At 40.7% G+C, this 15,001-nt stretch overlaps 1 protein-coding gene across 8 annotated transcripts in view; it reads left to right on the forward strand.

Annotated features, from left to right (window-relative positions):
- CADPS2 (calcium dependent secretion activator 2) overlaps window positions 1-15,001 on the forward strand; it is a 327,080-nt gene that overhangs the window by 198,448 nt on the left and 113,631 nt on the right. For 6 of the 8 annotated variants that reach the window (XM_035128678.2, XM_035128680.2, XM_035128683.2 and 3 more), the window contains exons 10-13: window positions 1,284-1,392; window positions 1,674-1,874; window positions 6,263-6,399; window positions 12,298-12,485. In XM_035128678.2, the coding sequence (XP_034984569.1) occupies window positions 1,284-1,392; window positions 1,674-1,874; window positions 6,263-6,399; window positions 12,298-12,485 (635 nt within the window). The remainder of the gene's footprint in view (window positions 1-1,283; window positions 1,393-1,673; window positions 1,875-6,262; window positions 6,400-12,297; window positions 12,486-15,001) is intronic. The other 2 variants (XM_060279570.1, XM_060279572.1) reach the window with 1 other exon arrangement.

Raw genomic sequence — 15,001 nt, forward strand, 5'->3', positions numbered from 1 at the left:
AATAAATATCGTCTCTCAGTTCAGGCCCCCCCAGCCAGATAAAATGAGAACTCCACCTCCCCAAAGACAAGAAACAGTTATACGGCACATGTTAACAGAAACAGAAGGACAACATAGGTGACCATCTCACAAATCGGAGTGCCCCAATTTTTGTCATTTTTAAAAAATGAGTATTTCTTTAAATATTACTTCATCTCATTCAAAATCCATCATTTTTATTTATAAAATTAAATCAATTAAGGATTTGATATCACTACAGTCTTAATATTGCAAAGAGATCAGTAGCATTATCTATTATCCCCAGTGCCTAAATCATTGAAAGACTAAACGTAGCTTTGCTCTGATGCATTGAGTCCATTTCAGGCTGTCCGTGTGGAAGTAATAGGACATCTTCATGATTGATGTTGTTTAGTCGTGTCCGACTCTTCGTGACCCCATGGACCATAGCATGCCAGGCACTCATGTCTTCCACTGCCTCCCGCAGTTTGGTCAGACTCATGTTCGTAGCTTCAAGGACACTGTCCAACCATCTCATCCTCTGTCGTCCCCTTCTCCTTGTGCCCTCAATCTTTCCCAAAATCAGGGTCTTTTCCAGGGAGTCTTCTCTTCTCATGAGGTGGCCAAAGTATTGGAGCCTCAGCTTCAGGATCTGTCCTTCCAGTGAGCACTCAGGGCTGATTTCCTTCAGAATGGATAGGTTTGATCTTCTTGCAGTCCATGGGACTCTCAGGAGTCTCCTCCAGCACCATAATTCAAAAGCATCAATTCTTCGACGATCTTCCTGATTGCCATCTTCAAATATTTCAAGGGCAGTCGCATGGAGGATGGAGAAAGCTTGTTTTCTCCTCCTCCAGGGGCTAGGAGTCAAGCCAATGGATTCAAGTTGCAAGAAAGGAGATTCCAACTAAACGTCATGGGGGAAAACCTTTCTGACACAAAGATCTGTTTGACAGTGGAACAGACTCCCATGGGAGGTGGTGGACTCTCCTTACTTGGAAGTTTTTAAGCAGAGGTTGGATGACCACCTGTCATGGAGGCTTTGGTTGATGTTTCTGCATTGCAGGGGGTTGGACTAAAAGACCCTTGGGTCCCTTCCAACTCTACAATTGGAATAGTCTATTCCTTCTCAGCTATGTGAAAAGTGATTTGTAACTAGATAAGCAGTGGGTAGCTTTTCTGCAACACACCAAGGAGTTGGGTGCTGTATCTTACCAGTCTTCTGCAAGTTGCAGTATAATACGACGTAGTGAAATGTATCCAATCCAACTTCTTTTTAAACTCAGGTTAGCCAGTACACATTTGCAATGTGCAGCTACAGAGAGAAGAAATCTGAGCCCCAGGAGTTAATGCAGCTTGAAGGATACACTGTGGACTATACAGCGCCTCATGCAGGTATTTTGCTATGTGATGCTTATTCGTTATTTATGCAACTGTTCTTGCAAATGATCTCATATAGCTAAACAAAAAAACAAACACAAAAATTCTTCCATTGCAAAGTATAACTAGCCAAGGATCACAGAAAGAGGGGCAGGCAAGAGAAGCTTTCTGTAAAGCCCCTAAGTAGCAAATATTTGTGGCGTTCTGTGGCCTGGTTCCTTTTTATGTTCCAACCTTGATCATATTGGAATGAAAGCCATATTGGAATCGGAGACTATGACTGATTGATTTTGCAGGTCTCCAGGGTGGTCAGATGTTCTTTAATGCAGTCAAAGAAGGCGACACGGTGATATTTGCCAGTGACGACGAGCAAGATAGAATCCTCTGGGTTCAGGCAATGTATAGAGCAACAGGTCAGTCCTATAAGCCCATTCCTGCAAGTCAAGCCCAGAAGATGAACCCAAAAGGAAGCAACATGCAGGCAGATCTGTTGCAGAGTAAGTTTATTTTGTTTATTTTGTTTTTTGTTTACTTTTAGAACTTCGTTACTGTCATTAAGCAATATTGGAACTTTATTTTTCCCAACAGCTTGTGTCACGAAATGCCTGATTGCAGCTCATTATACCACTGTTGTGCTACCTTTGAAAATGTACAGCTGATACTTTTAGAGCTCAAATGCAGATTTCCATGGAAACAGTATTTCCTTTTTTAAAAAGTGTTGTGGTGAGGGTTGTGGGGTTGTTGTTGTTTCAGTGGTTCTATATTGTAATGCATATTTTTGATCTGGAACTTTTGATCGAGGGTCTGGAAACTAAGCCTTATGAGGAGTGGTTGAGGGAATGGAGTATGTTTAGCCTGGTAAAGAGGCGACTGAGAGGAGATAATGACATCTAAAGGGCTGTCACGTGGAGTTTGTTTTCTCCTGCTCTGGAGGCTAGGACCCGAACCAATGAATTCAAGTTGCAAGGAAGGAAATTCTGATTCAACACCAGGAAGAGGTTTCTGGTAGTAAGAGCTGTTCAACAGTGGAACCAGGCTCCCTCGGAAGTTGATGGACTGTCCTTCCTTGGAGGTTTTCAAACAAAAGTTGGACTAGATGACCCTTGGGTCGCCCTCCAACTCTGCGGTTCTATGATTGCAAATAACCCTTTTGCCAGGGAGAGAACCAGAGAGGAAACCAAGAGCTGCCATTCCATCCACAACAGCACCCTTGTCCTAGAGTCCATCTGAGATGACCTCCATTCTTTTGGGGATTGTAATGGTGACAATAAATTTGAAATGCAAAAGCAATGCACCTTGGGATTGGAAGATAGGCCTCTTTCCCCATTAACCCACATCCTTAACGATACAGCCAGTGGAAAAGACAGGAGATATGTTTGTGATGGGACCCTTGTTGTGTCCGTGTCAGGGACTGGGCAGAAGAGGAATAGTGGAGAGCGTCTCCCCCTCCTGAACCTTCCAGAGAAGAGGAAGACAGTATAGATTTACAACAGTTGCTTGAGGAGGTCACGGCTCAGAGGTAGATGAAGAGCAGAGTTGGGAAATAATAGGAGAGAAGGAGGCAGAGGCAGAGCAGCTGGTTGACACGTTATCACTAGAAAGCATTCCAGACCCCCTTCTCCCAGAACCCGGCAAGCATTAAAAGTAAGGGCTCGTAGGCAAATGGCCCTCAACAGCCACCGTAAGGTGGGTGGTGCTGTTGTTGGCAATTGAGGAGAGAAGGGGGGCAGCAATGCCATTACTCCGAGCGGCTGCATTTCTAAGCCTCTCTCTGTGAATGTTGAATAAAATACATCGGTAAGAGCTTCCTTGTCTGTCTATTCCTGGCAGCCTACCGTGGAGGAATCGGATTCCCTGGCGCCTGGCAGTCCGTGACAAATATCCCCTTCTGCTTCCATTCCCTTATGTAGCGAGCCATAAAGATCAGGACCAAAGGGACTCTGTATAGTGACATTGTTAAGATTCTGCAGGGCTAGCATAAAAGGGTTTTGATCCTGACTGTGGTCTTCTGGGACAAAATTATGGGAAGAGTCATTCACACCCGGGAGTAGCCAAACGCCTGGTATTGCAAGGACCAATGGTATCACTTAGCAGTTATTGACCCCCAGGATCCCTGTCAGTGGTTGATATCTCATAAAGTTCTCTCCTATGCTTACTCATATTTCAGTCCATGCTGCTACTTCATGGTTTATCACAAGGGATGGCAAACTCGGTCTGCCAGATGTTTTGGGACTAAAACTCCCATCATCCCTAGCTAACAGGAACAGTGGTCAGGGATGATGGGAATTGTAGTCTCAAAACATCTGGATGGCCGAGTTTGCCTATGCCTGTGGTAGAGAGAGTCAAGCAGGCAGCCCCTCTCACCCTGACTGGTTTTTCAATGTTAAGAGTGTCAGCAGCTGATGGGATTATTTTGGTGGGTGATCCTCTGCTCCATTTCCATCACCAAGACCACTGAGGGAAATAAAAAGTGGGTTATTAAAAACAAATAGCCTGCTATCTATCATAAAAACATATAGACACCATGCAAGTTATGGCTTTTGTTGAACAATGCCCATTGCGACCCCTGACTGTGGATGGGGTGCTTTTTCTTCTCCTTAGGAAATGCTTCCTATTATAATTATTCTTGCTATATTTATTCAGCTGAACCTCATTTTACCGTATTAGTTATAGGCTGCCACAACAACGTGGAATCAATTTAGGTTGATGTAACTCCATTACATATGCAGGAGACCATTTGAACAAGGAGTTGATGCCTTCAATGTGCTGCATAAATACATTTCCAAAAAGATACCTAAACTAATTTTCATTTTTCTGTTTTTGAAAGAAGACTATATAATGAAAAGAGCGGTATTGAAAGACCAAGGCTACGAACGCTTTGGAAATGTCTGTCCTGAGCGCTTATGCATGAGAAACAATGCATCCTTTTCTGAGCCATCAGATAATAGTTTGTTAATTTTATGCAATGAACAATAGTAAGAATTGTAAGAAAAAATGAAAATAAAATCCTTCTTAGTATTGTTTGAAAATGAGGAGAGTTTTAGTAATGAGCTGTTCAACATGTTTCATTAGTGCCACGTGATTCCAGGAAATAAAACACCATGCAATTTAAGACCAATTCCCATTTTGTTTTTGTGGTTTTTTTATTATCTATTGTTGGTAAATTATATATAAAGTGAACTCTGTTTGCCCTTGAACTAGTGGTGATCCCTTTGGGGTGTAATCTACCTTTCACTTATCTGTACATTCATATTATGACTTCAATGGGATTTAACTGTGCACAGGATTGCAGCTTAAAGGGTGTTTAATCATTCATGGTGTTGCTTTGTAAACGCTAGAAAAATATACTATTGTTTCTGCAGATGATCATCTCGTACCTTAAATCATCAATGTACTGTCACACTGTTTATTTGCTATATCCACCTTGGTGAAATCTGTCACATGGATGTGACTCTTGCTTTGACAATGCAGAGCCAAGTGATATGAATTAGTTTGTGCATCTTTTCAGGATGTGATGCCGCAGATCCTTCAGCTTGAATTAAATAATTCTTCCATCTGCAAATACAGCTGAAAGTTGGACTTGACATGGATCAATATGATCTGGGGCTAAATTTCTAAATGTGACTGATTATGTTAGCATCATGCCCACAGATCAATATGGAGTTTTATTATGAACCCAACTCTATAATTGGGTTTAATCAATAAACTTTTGTCTCCTTTTCTATAGAAATTTTAGGTTTGTACTATGCAGTTTTTTTCAAAAGTACATTTAGGATGCATCTTTTCTAGTAACGAACATAAAAAGACCCATATTTGAAATTAAACGAACAAAGAGGGAGCAAAGACCTTATTGTAAGGGTTAAGTCAATTTTTGAGTTGATAGCAAACTATTCACCCCCAATGTTGTATATGGAATCCAAGTGAGCTAATGTGCTAATGCATAACTAGTCCTTTTGGTCACTGTAAGGCTTTTTCCGTCCATACTTGGTGGACAACTCGCATTCAGGATTTTGACAAAAACATACCATTAATGAATGCAATCACCAGAGCTTGTCTTTTGACAAACCCGCGGGGTTCAAAGGCGTTGAAAGACGCAATCTGTGAACAACAATAAGTCCGGATCTCTGGTTGAAATGCCATTTAAGATGGTATGTTGTATATAATTTACACACACAAAAATTGCTCCCTGTTTTGTTTACTCAATCCTGGAAGGTTGAAGGCACTCTTTCCCATTACTGCATTATATTTGTTTCATTAAAAGCTGCATGTAAAAAGGAAAAGGCTGGAAATGACCTCTTTCAAGCCTGTGTGTTCATTTCTGCTCCAGTTTGCCATTTGAGAAATGGCCTTGAAGTCATGTTTGCTTGCTACTTTGGTCTTTGATGAGCATCTTTGTAAATGCCCATAAGCTGAGACCTCCTCAAAACTTTATAGAGTGGGTTGTTGTTGGTTTTTTTTTAATGTACAAGATCTGTGTTCATCAGTCTTGCACTTACTACCGTACCTTGTGAAAACAGGCACTCCAAAAAGAAAGGCTGTTGTTCCAATATTTTACAAGCTTTCTAGAAGCAGAAGATCCACAGTTAGAGTAGATATTCTTTCTGAAAAATATCAGAATGGATTGTTCAGTCTGTCTCAGTCTATGTAGGGGTAACGTTCGTACTATATGAAAAGGGGGCTGCCGGCTGCCTGTTTATCCATTGCTATGTTTAAACCGTTGCCGTTTGCTTAGATTTTATTGTGATAGGTATTTATCCAGGAGGGGTTTGGTGAGGCATGAAAGAGCAGATGAAACTTGAATGTGGCTGTTATTGAATTAAATTTAAAGCCTGTTTTAAAGCAGAATAATCTACATCCATACATTCATTCTCCTCCCTATGATCAGATGCAGATCGTGCTCAGAAACAAGGCATGGATGAGTTTATTTCTGCTAATCCTTGCAAGTTTGACCATGCTGCACTCTTTAGAGTACTTCAGAGGCAGACCTTGGATCACCGATTGAATGATTCCTATTCTTGTTTGGTGAGTAAAAAGGCTGGAATAAAAGAAGTGGGGGAGAGAGGAAAAAGTGAGAAATAGTTGTTGCAAAGTGGTCTTTTCTTCCAGACTCATTTAATAACTGTGCGTGAGGTTGGGATAAAGGATTTCAATCGATTGGCTTCAAATTTGAAAATTATACACTTGAAGACTACTGCTGTGCCACTCAATAGAGAAGAGAATAGACTCAAACTGACTCTGAACCGTGGTTTATCAGCTCCTCTAGGGAGGGCTGAATAAAAACAGAAGGCTTTAATAAATATGGAACCCTCTGTGGTAGGATTTGCTAACACCTGTACAGGCATTTTAAGGTACAAATCTAGCTCGCCAGATGTCAAGCATTATGTCATCTATCTTGTAATTCTCTCCTCTTTCATGGACTGGGAAGGAAAAAGAAACCCAAAGAATAGAATCAAAACCACAGGGGGAGAAAGGCAAATAGATTTATTGTGCTTGTATTCAGCTGAGTCAAGGTTAGCTTTGTAGGCTTAAATCCTGGATAAATTACTTACCACTCTAGGAGTATTCTGTAATTTCATTTTCCCCCCACTTTCAAATGAAAGCATAGAGTATTTGAGGAGTGGAGGCTGCAATCGCAAGGATGCATAATCACACAAAAATTAAACAACCTTCATGTTCTATCCTTCCTTATCTACTGATCAATCTTTGGCTTGGCTGACTGGCTTGCTTTACTTACACAACAAGAATGATCCCACTTATGGGGAAAGTGGAGGCTAGGAGTAACTTGAAAAATGCCCTCTCAGTTGCACATAAACTAATGTGATACGAGGTCTAGTCCATTAACTGAAGTGTAAACTCTGCTGTGGGGATTTTTTTTATTCTCATTATCTCTTGGTAGTTCTTGATTCCAAGATGCAATTTCACACCAAAGAACCCAAGCTCATGCTGGTCATCGCCTATCCTGGAGCCCCGGCAAACATGCCACTATTATGTACATGTTTTCTGATATAGACACCATATTTGGAGAGTTCATGTTCAACATTTTTAGATATCCCTTAAAACATATTAGGTGTGAGAATGTTACTTGCCCCAAAATGGAAAGAAGCAGAAGTCCCAGCAAAGGAAGAATTGATACAAAGACTTATGGAATATGCAGAAATGGCAAAACTTGCCAGAAGAATGAGAAATCAAGGTAATTTATTTAAAATTAGTTATCTTGATTTCTCATTCTTCCGGCAAGTTTGGAAATGGTTTGTTGAATATTTACAGATAGATTATAAAGAAGATTAAAACATTGTCAGGATTATTGCAGTTTTATAAGAAGATGAATAAATGAGCAAATTAATTTGGATATAATTTTTTTTTTTAATACCCCACCCTCCCCAGTCAAAACCGGGCTCAGGGCGGCTAACACCAATAAAATTACAATAAAACATAAAAAGCAATTAATTAAAATACAGATTAAAATACAATATTAAAATTTAAAATGCAGCCTCATTTTAAGTTGTCCATAAATCCAAGCCATGAGGGAGGAAAACACAGGGGTCAGACTAAGTCCAACCCAAAGGCCAGGCAGAACAGCTTTGTCTTGCAGGCCCTGCGGAAAGATGACAAATCCCGCAGGGCCCTGGTCTCCTGTGAGAGAGCGTTCCACCAAGTTGGGGCCAATACTGAAAAGGCCCTGGCCCTAGTAGAGGCCAATCTAGCCACCTTATGGCTTGGGATCTCCAGAATATTGTTGTTTGTGGACCTTAAGGTCCTCCGCGGGGCATACCAGGAGAGGCGGTCCCATAGGTACGAGGGTCCCAAGCCGCATAGGGCTTTAAAGGTATGCAGAAGATATTAAAAACAAATTTAAGGAACCACAGAAAGAGGGGGAAGGAAGTCAAGTTTTGAAATGTTAACATGATTGTAAAATTAGTGAAATGTATAAACTTGAAAAGTATAAATAATCGAAATATCTAAAATAATAAAAAATAAAAATAAAACACATTAGATGTGAACCTGGAAACCATTCCCTGAATGAGCAAAGTCATGGAAGTGTACAGACATGGAGTTTATGGGCCATTCTGGGGAATGTGAAGTCTGTAGATGCCTCTCAAATCTCCAACCAGTCTTCTCTCTCTGCTCTGTCAAATTAGTAAGTTGCTCACTGGTTACTATTTTTATTAATATTTTATTAAGAGAATTTCATTTATTAAAAGACAGAGGGAGGGGGAGGGAGGAAAGAAAAGGTGAGTGAGAATGAAAAAACAAACAAACATACTGTTACATTACCATACATTAATATATAGACGTGTAGATTCTTATTACAGTGGTACTTCGGTTTAAGTACACAATTGGTTCCGGAAATCTGTACTTAACCTGAAGCACACTTAACCTGAAGTGAACTTTCCCATTGAAAGTAATGGAAAGTGGATTAATCTGTTCCAGACAGGTCCGCGGAGTACTTAAACTGAAGCGTACTTAACCTGAAGCGAACTTTCCCATTGAAAGTAATGGAAAGTGGATTAAACCGTTCCAGATGGGTCCGCGGAGTACTCAACCTGAAGCGTACTTAACCCAAAGTATGAGTGTAATTGGTTCTGGAAGTCCGTACTTAACCTGAAGCGTACTTAACCTGAAGCGAACTTTCCCATTGAAAGTAATGGAAAGTGGATTAATCCGTTCCAGACGGATCTGCGGAGTACTTAAACTGAAAGTACTCAAACCGAAGCGTACTTAAACCGAGGCATGACTGTATCCTAATAGGCATGCAATTGTCAGTAACCTAATATGTTCTGCGTAAAGTCATTCCAGGTATCATTGTATTTATCCAAAGAAAGCCTGTGGGTGGTAATTCCTAGCCTCTGAAAATGAGTTTCTTAAGTTGTGGTGAACCAATAGGGCTTGAGAGGCTAAAATTATCTACAACTAAACTACCGCTGAATCTGCATTAGCCCACCTAAATGCCCACCAGCCCTCAAGTTAAAGTTTACTACCGTATGTGATCTCAGCTGGCCTTAAGAGAGGAACATAGATAGCAATTCCAAGTGAAATTCAATGGAACAGACTCCAGTGATCTTTAATCTCTAATAGCATACTTCTATCTGGTGTGTAGGATATGGGATCCTTAGTCAGACCTATTTCAGTCATAGGCCAGAGCTTTCTTGACAAACATTTTCTTACATTCCGTTCCACAGGTTCTGGGTTGTTTGCCTTTCCCGTGTACACAGCTTCCCCCCCAAAAAACTGAACTCAGTCACAACCCCACACTTTTCTTCTTCTTCTTCTGTGGGAAAAGTGGGTTCTATTATTAAGGGCTCCCTTACACTCTCCACACATGCATCAACTTTAGAAAAAGATAAATAAATTAACGATACCGTTGCTTCTGTCAGTCTTTAGATGCTGAAAATTTACTTTTAATCGTCCCAACTTTTGCATTTCAGCAAATTAAATGAAAGTAGCGACACTCGCCACAAAACAAAATCAAGCTAATATGAAACAATTAGATTTAAACATAACCTATGATTTAAACTATTAGCGATACTAAAATTCCTTTATTGAACTCTCCAGTAAACAGTAGGGAGCTTCTAAGCAATTATAAAATAAAAGTTATTATCACAATATTACCTTGATAACTTTAAAAACTCCTACCTTTCTGTTGTGCGGGTAGAGCTTGAGTGTGAGAGAAAAAAACTCCTGGGGAATTTTGTGAAGAAATGAGTAACCACTCCTTAGTTGCTTCTACTTATGTCTCCATTTCTGTTTCTCGGAATAAGTAAATCTTTAGTCTTACCTATTGACTGTTGAAGGCCAAGCTTTGCTTATATTATTTCTATGGTGAGCATGTCCAAGTGCATCCAGCTTTTGAAATGTTTAGGCAGAAAAGTGTCACCTAGCCAAGGAGGAACTAACTTTTAACTCTGTCAAATTAAACATATTCAGTCTGAAAATTGCTCACCAAAATTAGGATGCCGCTGTCTGTAGATGTGCATCTTCTCTCTGGTGTGTCCTAACTTATGCAATGATCCGGCAGTTTCTTACTATGGGATGTTTCCACCCACAACTGAAAACGTACTTTACCCCAGCATTTCCCTGACCATTAATACCAGTTACTGGTTAACATGATTGATATTTTATTTTGAAGTTGTTATTTTATTTGGTGTTTCTTTTCAAAGTGAAAGGTAGTATGCACGTTCTTTTTTTTTTTTGAAGTCCTCATTATTTTTCACACTTTGTTTTAGAAATAAGAGAACATTGCCAAAGTTCCCTTTACTGGAGAAAAGTTTGTGTACTGTAATAACTTTATCAATGTTAGTCTCAGTAAAAACAGCAGAGACTCTTCACACCTTTAATGATTAACACGTTTATTATGGCATCAAGTCTTTCCTGGACATCCGATGTTCTGGTCCACCAGGCTTATGTTGTAATAATTGTATAAAGTGCAAGACAGTCTGATGTTTTTACTTAAGACAGTTATCTTTTGAAAGCCACATTCATCTCCAAAACTGTGTTATTTCAGACAAAATGTCTAAAAACCTCTCACCCAAACATTGCCATGTTTGGTTTCTGTCTATGTCTGTCTTGTGTGGTCTGGTGGCTTACTGAACATCACCCCTAATTTTAGCATGCGTGTCAGCGATCTTTCTGATGTAGTTACAGGTAGGTAGCCGTGTTGGTCTGACGTAGTCGAAACAAAATAAAAAAAATTCCTTCCAGCAGCACCTTAAAGACCAACTAAGTTTTTATTTTGGTATGAGCTTTCGTGTGCGTGCACACTTCTTCAGATACGATATACTGGTACGATGTACTTTCTGACGTACTCCTGGATTCCTTTCTTAATCCATCCAGACATCATGCTAAACTATGGATTATGATGATGGGAAGGGAGCATAGCTTCCCACTGGGATCACATGCTCCCTTCTCTTGTCCTAGCCACGAGCTGGTGCTTCCGAGTTCAGTTAATCACAGTATAGCCTGGTATCCAAACCTAAACTGTGGTTAATCTTAATGAACACTTTCAGAAACAAGCTAGCTTCATAAACTGTGGTTTGAAGTTGCAATGGTGCCTCACAAGGTGGTGCCTCTGGCCCTAACTGTTCCCCTACGAAAAATTTCACCAAACACCACTGATTGAAGTCAGGACACTTTGAGACCATTGTAGGATGTGCAGTCTAGATGTAATAACTGGCAGGTCTGGTTGTCAGCACTAGGGCATTTAGGGTGTGAGGGGTTTGTGAAGGGAGGAGACTTTCCTCTTAAAATATTGGAAGCCGACTGGGCACCACCTTGGTGATATCTCCCAATAACCAGTTTGGACTCTTCTCATGAGCAGTTAAACTTCCCTTTTGCTGTGTGCTTTTTCTCTCATAAGATAATTCTAAGCCGTTCATATTTGTTCTTTTTCCTTAAAGCCACACTCTGCATGAGAAACCTCTAACCTTCCTTCCTCAGGCAGAATTGGGAATATTGCGGGAAACAACTTTGAACATTTTAATGCGTTTCTGTTTGCGATAGCTCTCTTTCCTCCTCCCCTAACTGGCGAAAAATTATTCATGGCCCTGTCAAGTTCGGAGCTAATGGCACATCACATTGATTAAAAATACAGTGGAACTGTTGTATTTTTCATTGACAAATGTTTCAGAACTCGGAACGCCGTACATGCTTCCGTTTTTGAATGGGCCTCGGAAGTCGAACTTCCGAGGTGGCTTCCTGGTTTAGTTTTCTGTATTAATTTTTCCGTTTTGAGGCTTCCATGTTGAGTTTTCGGTTTTTGAACATTTCGGAACTTGAATGGTCTTCTGGATTGGATCATGTTTGAAAACCAAAGTTCCACTGTATAAGGTGTATATTGCATGAAAGACTGTAGTTTTCTGTTCAAACAATGCATAAAAGAACAGTCCAGATTTAATGACGCAACACTTTCCCCATCTCTTACAGGGTTGGTTTAGCCCGGGCCAAGTCTTTGTGTTAGACGAATACTGCGCTCGTTATGGTGTGAGAGGCTGCCACCGCCACCTGTGCTACCTGAATGAGTTGATGGAACACTCGGAGAATGGCGCTGTCATTGACCCAACCTTGCTCCATTACAGCTTTGCCTTTTGTGCTTCTCATGTTCATGGCAACAGGTATTTCAATATGCAGACTTGCTGGGAAAGTCATTAGGCTTATGTGACAAGGAGAGGCGAGCGATGTATTTAGACTTAGCTTCACCCACACGCGGTGTAGCAAAGGAATGAATGAGCATCAAGAGTTCAGTTCTTGCAAACGGTCTATATGTGTTCTGAAGTGCAGTAGAACATTTTTATATCAAAGCGAACCTCGCTTGAAAATGTGCAGGCATTCTGAAAGATCTGCGTTGGAGTGCTATTTCTCATCTAATGTAGCAGATGTTGGTTGCATGTCTTTATATGCGTTGTAGCATAAAAAGGGGAAGTACATATTTTGCAAACACATGAAGGGGTAGGGAACAATGCATTCATTGCAGTTGAATAAATACTGTATAAGCATCACTTATTTAGGAGAAATGTAATGCCACCTAGGAAGGCCCTGCTTTCTAGTGACCCATAGATGTCCAAAAACTCTTGTGGCACCCAGTGATGACCTCTGGGTGCTGGTGTGAACTTATATCATTCACCTATGCCTGGGCCTAAACATCTCTGTCAGTGTCTGCCATGCATAGCATGTCTGGGAAAACTGCTATCATAGGTTCCAATGAATTGCTCCTGATATTGGCTTTGTTTTTGCTTCTCAAAATACATCTTGAACTCTGCTTTGAGCTAAGTTTGGAAGTAGTACAATTTACGTTTCCCTTCACTGGTAGAGTAAAATTTTATAGTGTGTGTAGCATTTTCATATTCTGAAACTAAAGCTGTAGTTGTTTTGAAAGAGGGGCTTTTGGACTCCTTGATCTCCCTGTGGTAGACTCTGGCCTCGTCCTAGCTTCCGTTACTCCTTTCCTTGCTAAAATGGTTTGAATTCTGTCACACTCGGAACGAAGTAGCAATAAATGGACATGTGAATTCAAGTGAACGTTCGGTTTTTCTGAGAACATAATTAGGGCTTGTATGGCAAAAGCCCTGAATTTGGTGCAGTGGTACAAGGCAAACAGTCCCTAGCTGTATAATTCAATAAATGGGTGCATCCTCATCCCAAGGGACAAATGGCTTTGGGTAACTTTGCTTTCTTACTTTGAGCACATCTGTTTGCATATTAATGGCTTACAGGTAAACCGACTTTTTAATTGTGTGCATGTGAGATTTCAAGAATATCACAGTATGTAGAATGAAGAGGATTGTGTGCAATGTTAGAGGAAGGGTAGATGGAAAGCTCTTCAATTTGAGTAGGCTGAAAGCAAAGAGTAAGGTTACCGTCATAGAGCTTCAATATGCTGATGACAACATAGTGTGTGCACACTCAGAGGATGACCTCCAAACTATCCTAAATATCTTTGCAGAAGCTTATGGAAAGCTTGACCTATCACTCAGTAGCCAAAAAACAAACAAACTGCTGCACCAACAAGCACAAAACGACCCCTTTGCAGCACCATAAACTCAATTCAGTAGTGTAACATTGGAAAATGTTGATCATTTTTCCTACCTAGGAAGTTATCTTTCCCCAAGGGCCAACGTCGATGCCGAAATCCATCATTGCCTGAGCTTTGTGAGTGCAGCATTCTCCTGATTGAAGTATAGAATGTTTGAGGACCAGGACATTCACAGGAAAACCACAATGCTTGTTTACAAAGCTATTGTACTACCAACTTTACATTTGTGATACATGGACCACTTATAAATGCCATCTCCAACTCTATGAAAGATTCTATCAATGGTGTCTCCGAAAAAAAATTGCATATCACTTGGGAAAACAGGCGAACAAATGTCATTGTACTGGAAGAAGGAAAGATCAGTGTTGAAGCAATGATTCTTCAACATCACTTGGTTGCACTGGTCATGTTGTTTGGATGCCTGATTATCATCTTACAAAGCAGCTACTCTATTCCCAACTTAAGAATGGAAAGCGTAATGTTGGTGGACAACAAAAGAAGTTTAAAGATACTCTCAAGGCAAATCATTAAAAAATAAACACTAACAACTGGGAAACACTGGCCTGTGAGCACTTCAATTGGCGAATAGCCTCTACCAAAGGTGTCGTGGACTTTGAAGAAGCACAAACAGGACAAAAGGGAGAAATGAGCTAAGAGGAAGGCACATTTGGCAAATCCTTGCCGTGATCAACTCCTGCCCGGAAACTTATGTCCCCACTGTGGAAGGACATGTGGATCCAGAATGGGCCTCTAAACCAACTTAAGGACGCACTGTTAAAACTATATTCATGGCAGTTAATCTTATTCGGCAATGAGTGATTGTCAAAAAAAGAGAAAAAGAAAGAAAGTACTTCTGGGGGGACATGTTCTGTTTCTTCTGGAGTAGTTTGCCCACCTTTGGTCCCCACCCTGCCCTCAGCTCTCACAAGTAGCTCCTAGAAGCTGTCAGCGTGCAACACCCTGGGAACGGCTTTGACTTGCCAGCTAAACCAGGTGAGGGTAGCCAATGGGCTTCAAAGTTCAGTGAGTTAGGGACTTCCCCTGCATGTGAAGACAGGCTTCAGTGGATTGAGCGGACAAGATCAATAGTGGGTCCAA

The sequence above is a fragment of the Zootoca vivipara genome, chromosome 10 (genome assembly GCF_963506605.1).
Source record: "Zootoca vivipara chromosome 10, rZooViv1.1, whole genome shotgun sequence".
Lineage (NCBI taxonomy): Eukaryota > Metazoa > Chordata > Lepidosauria > Squamata > Lacertidae > Zootoca > Zootoca vivipara.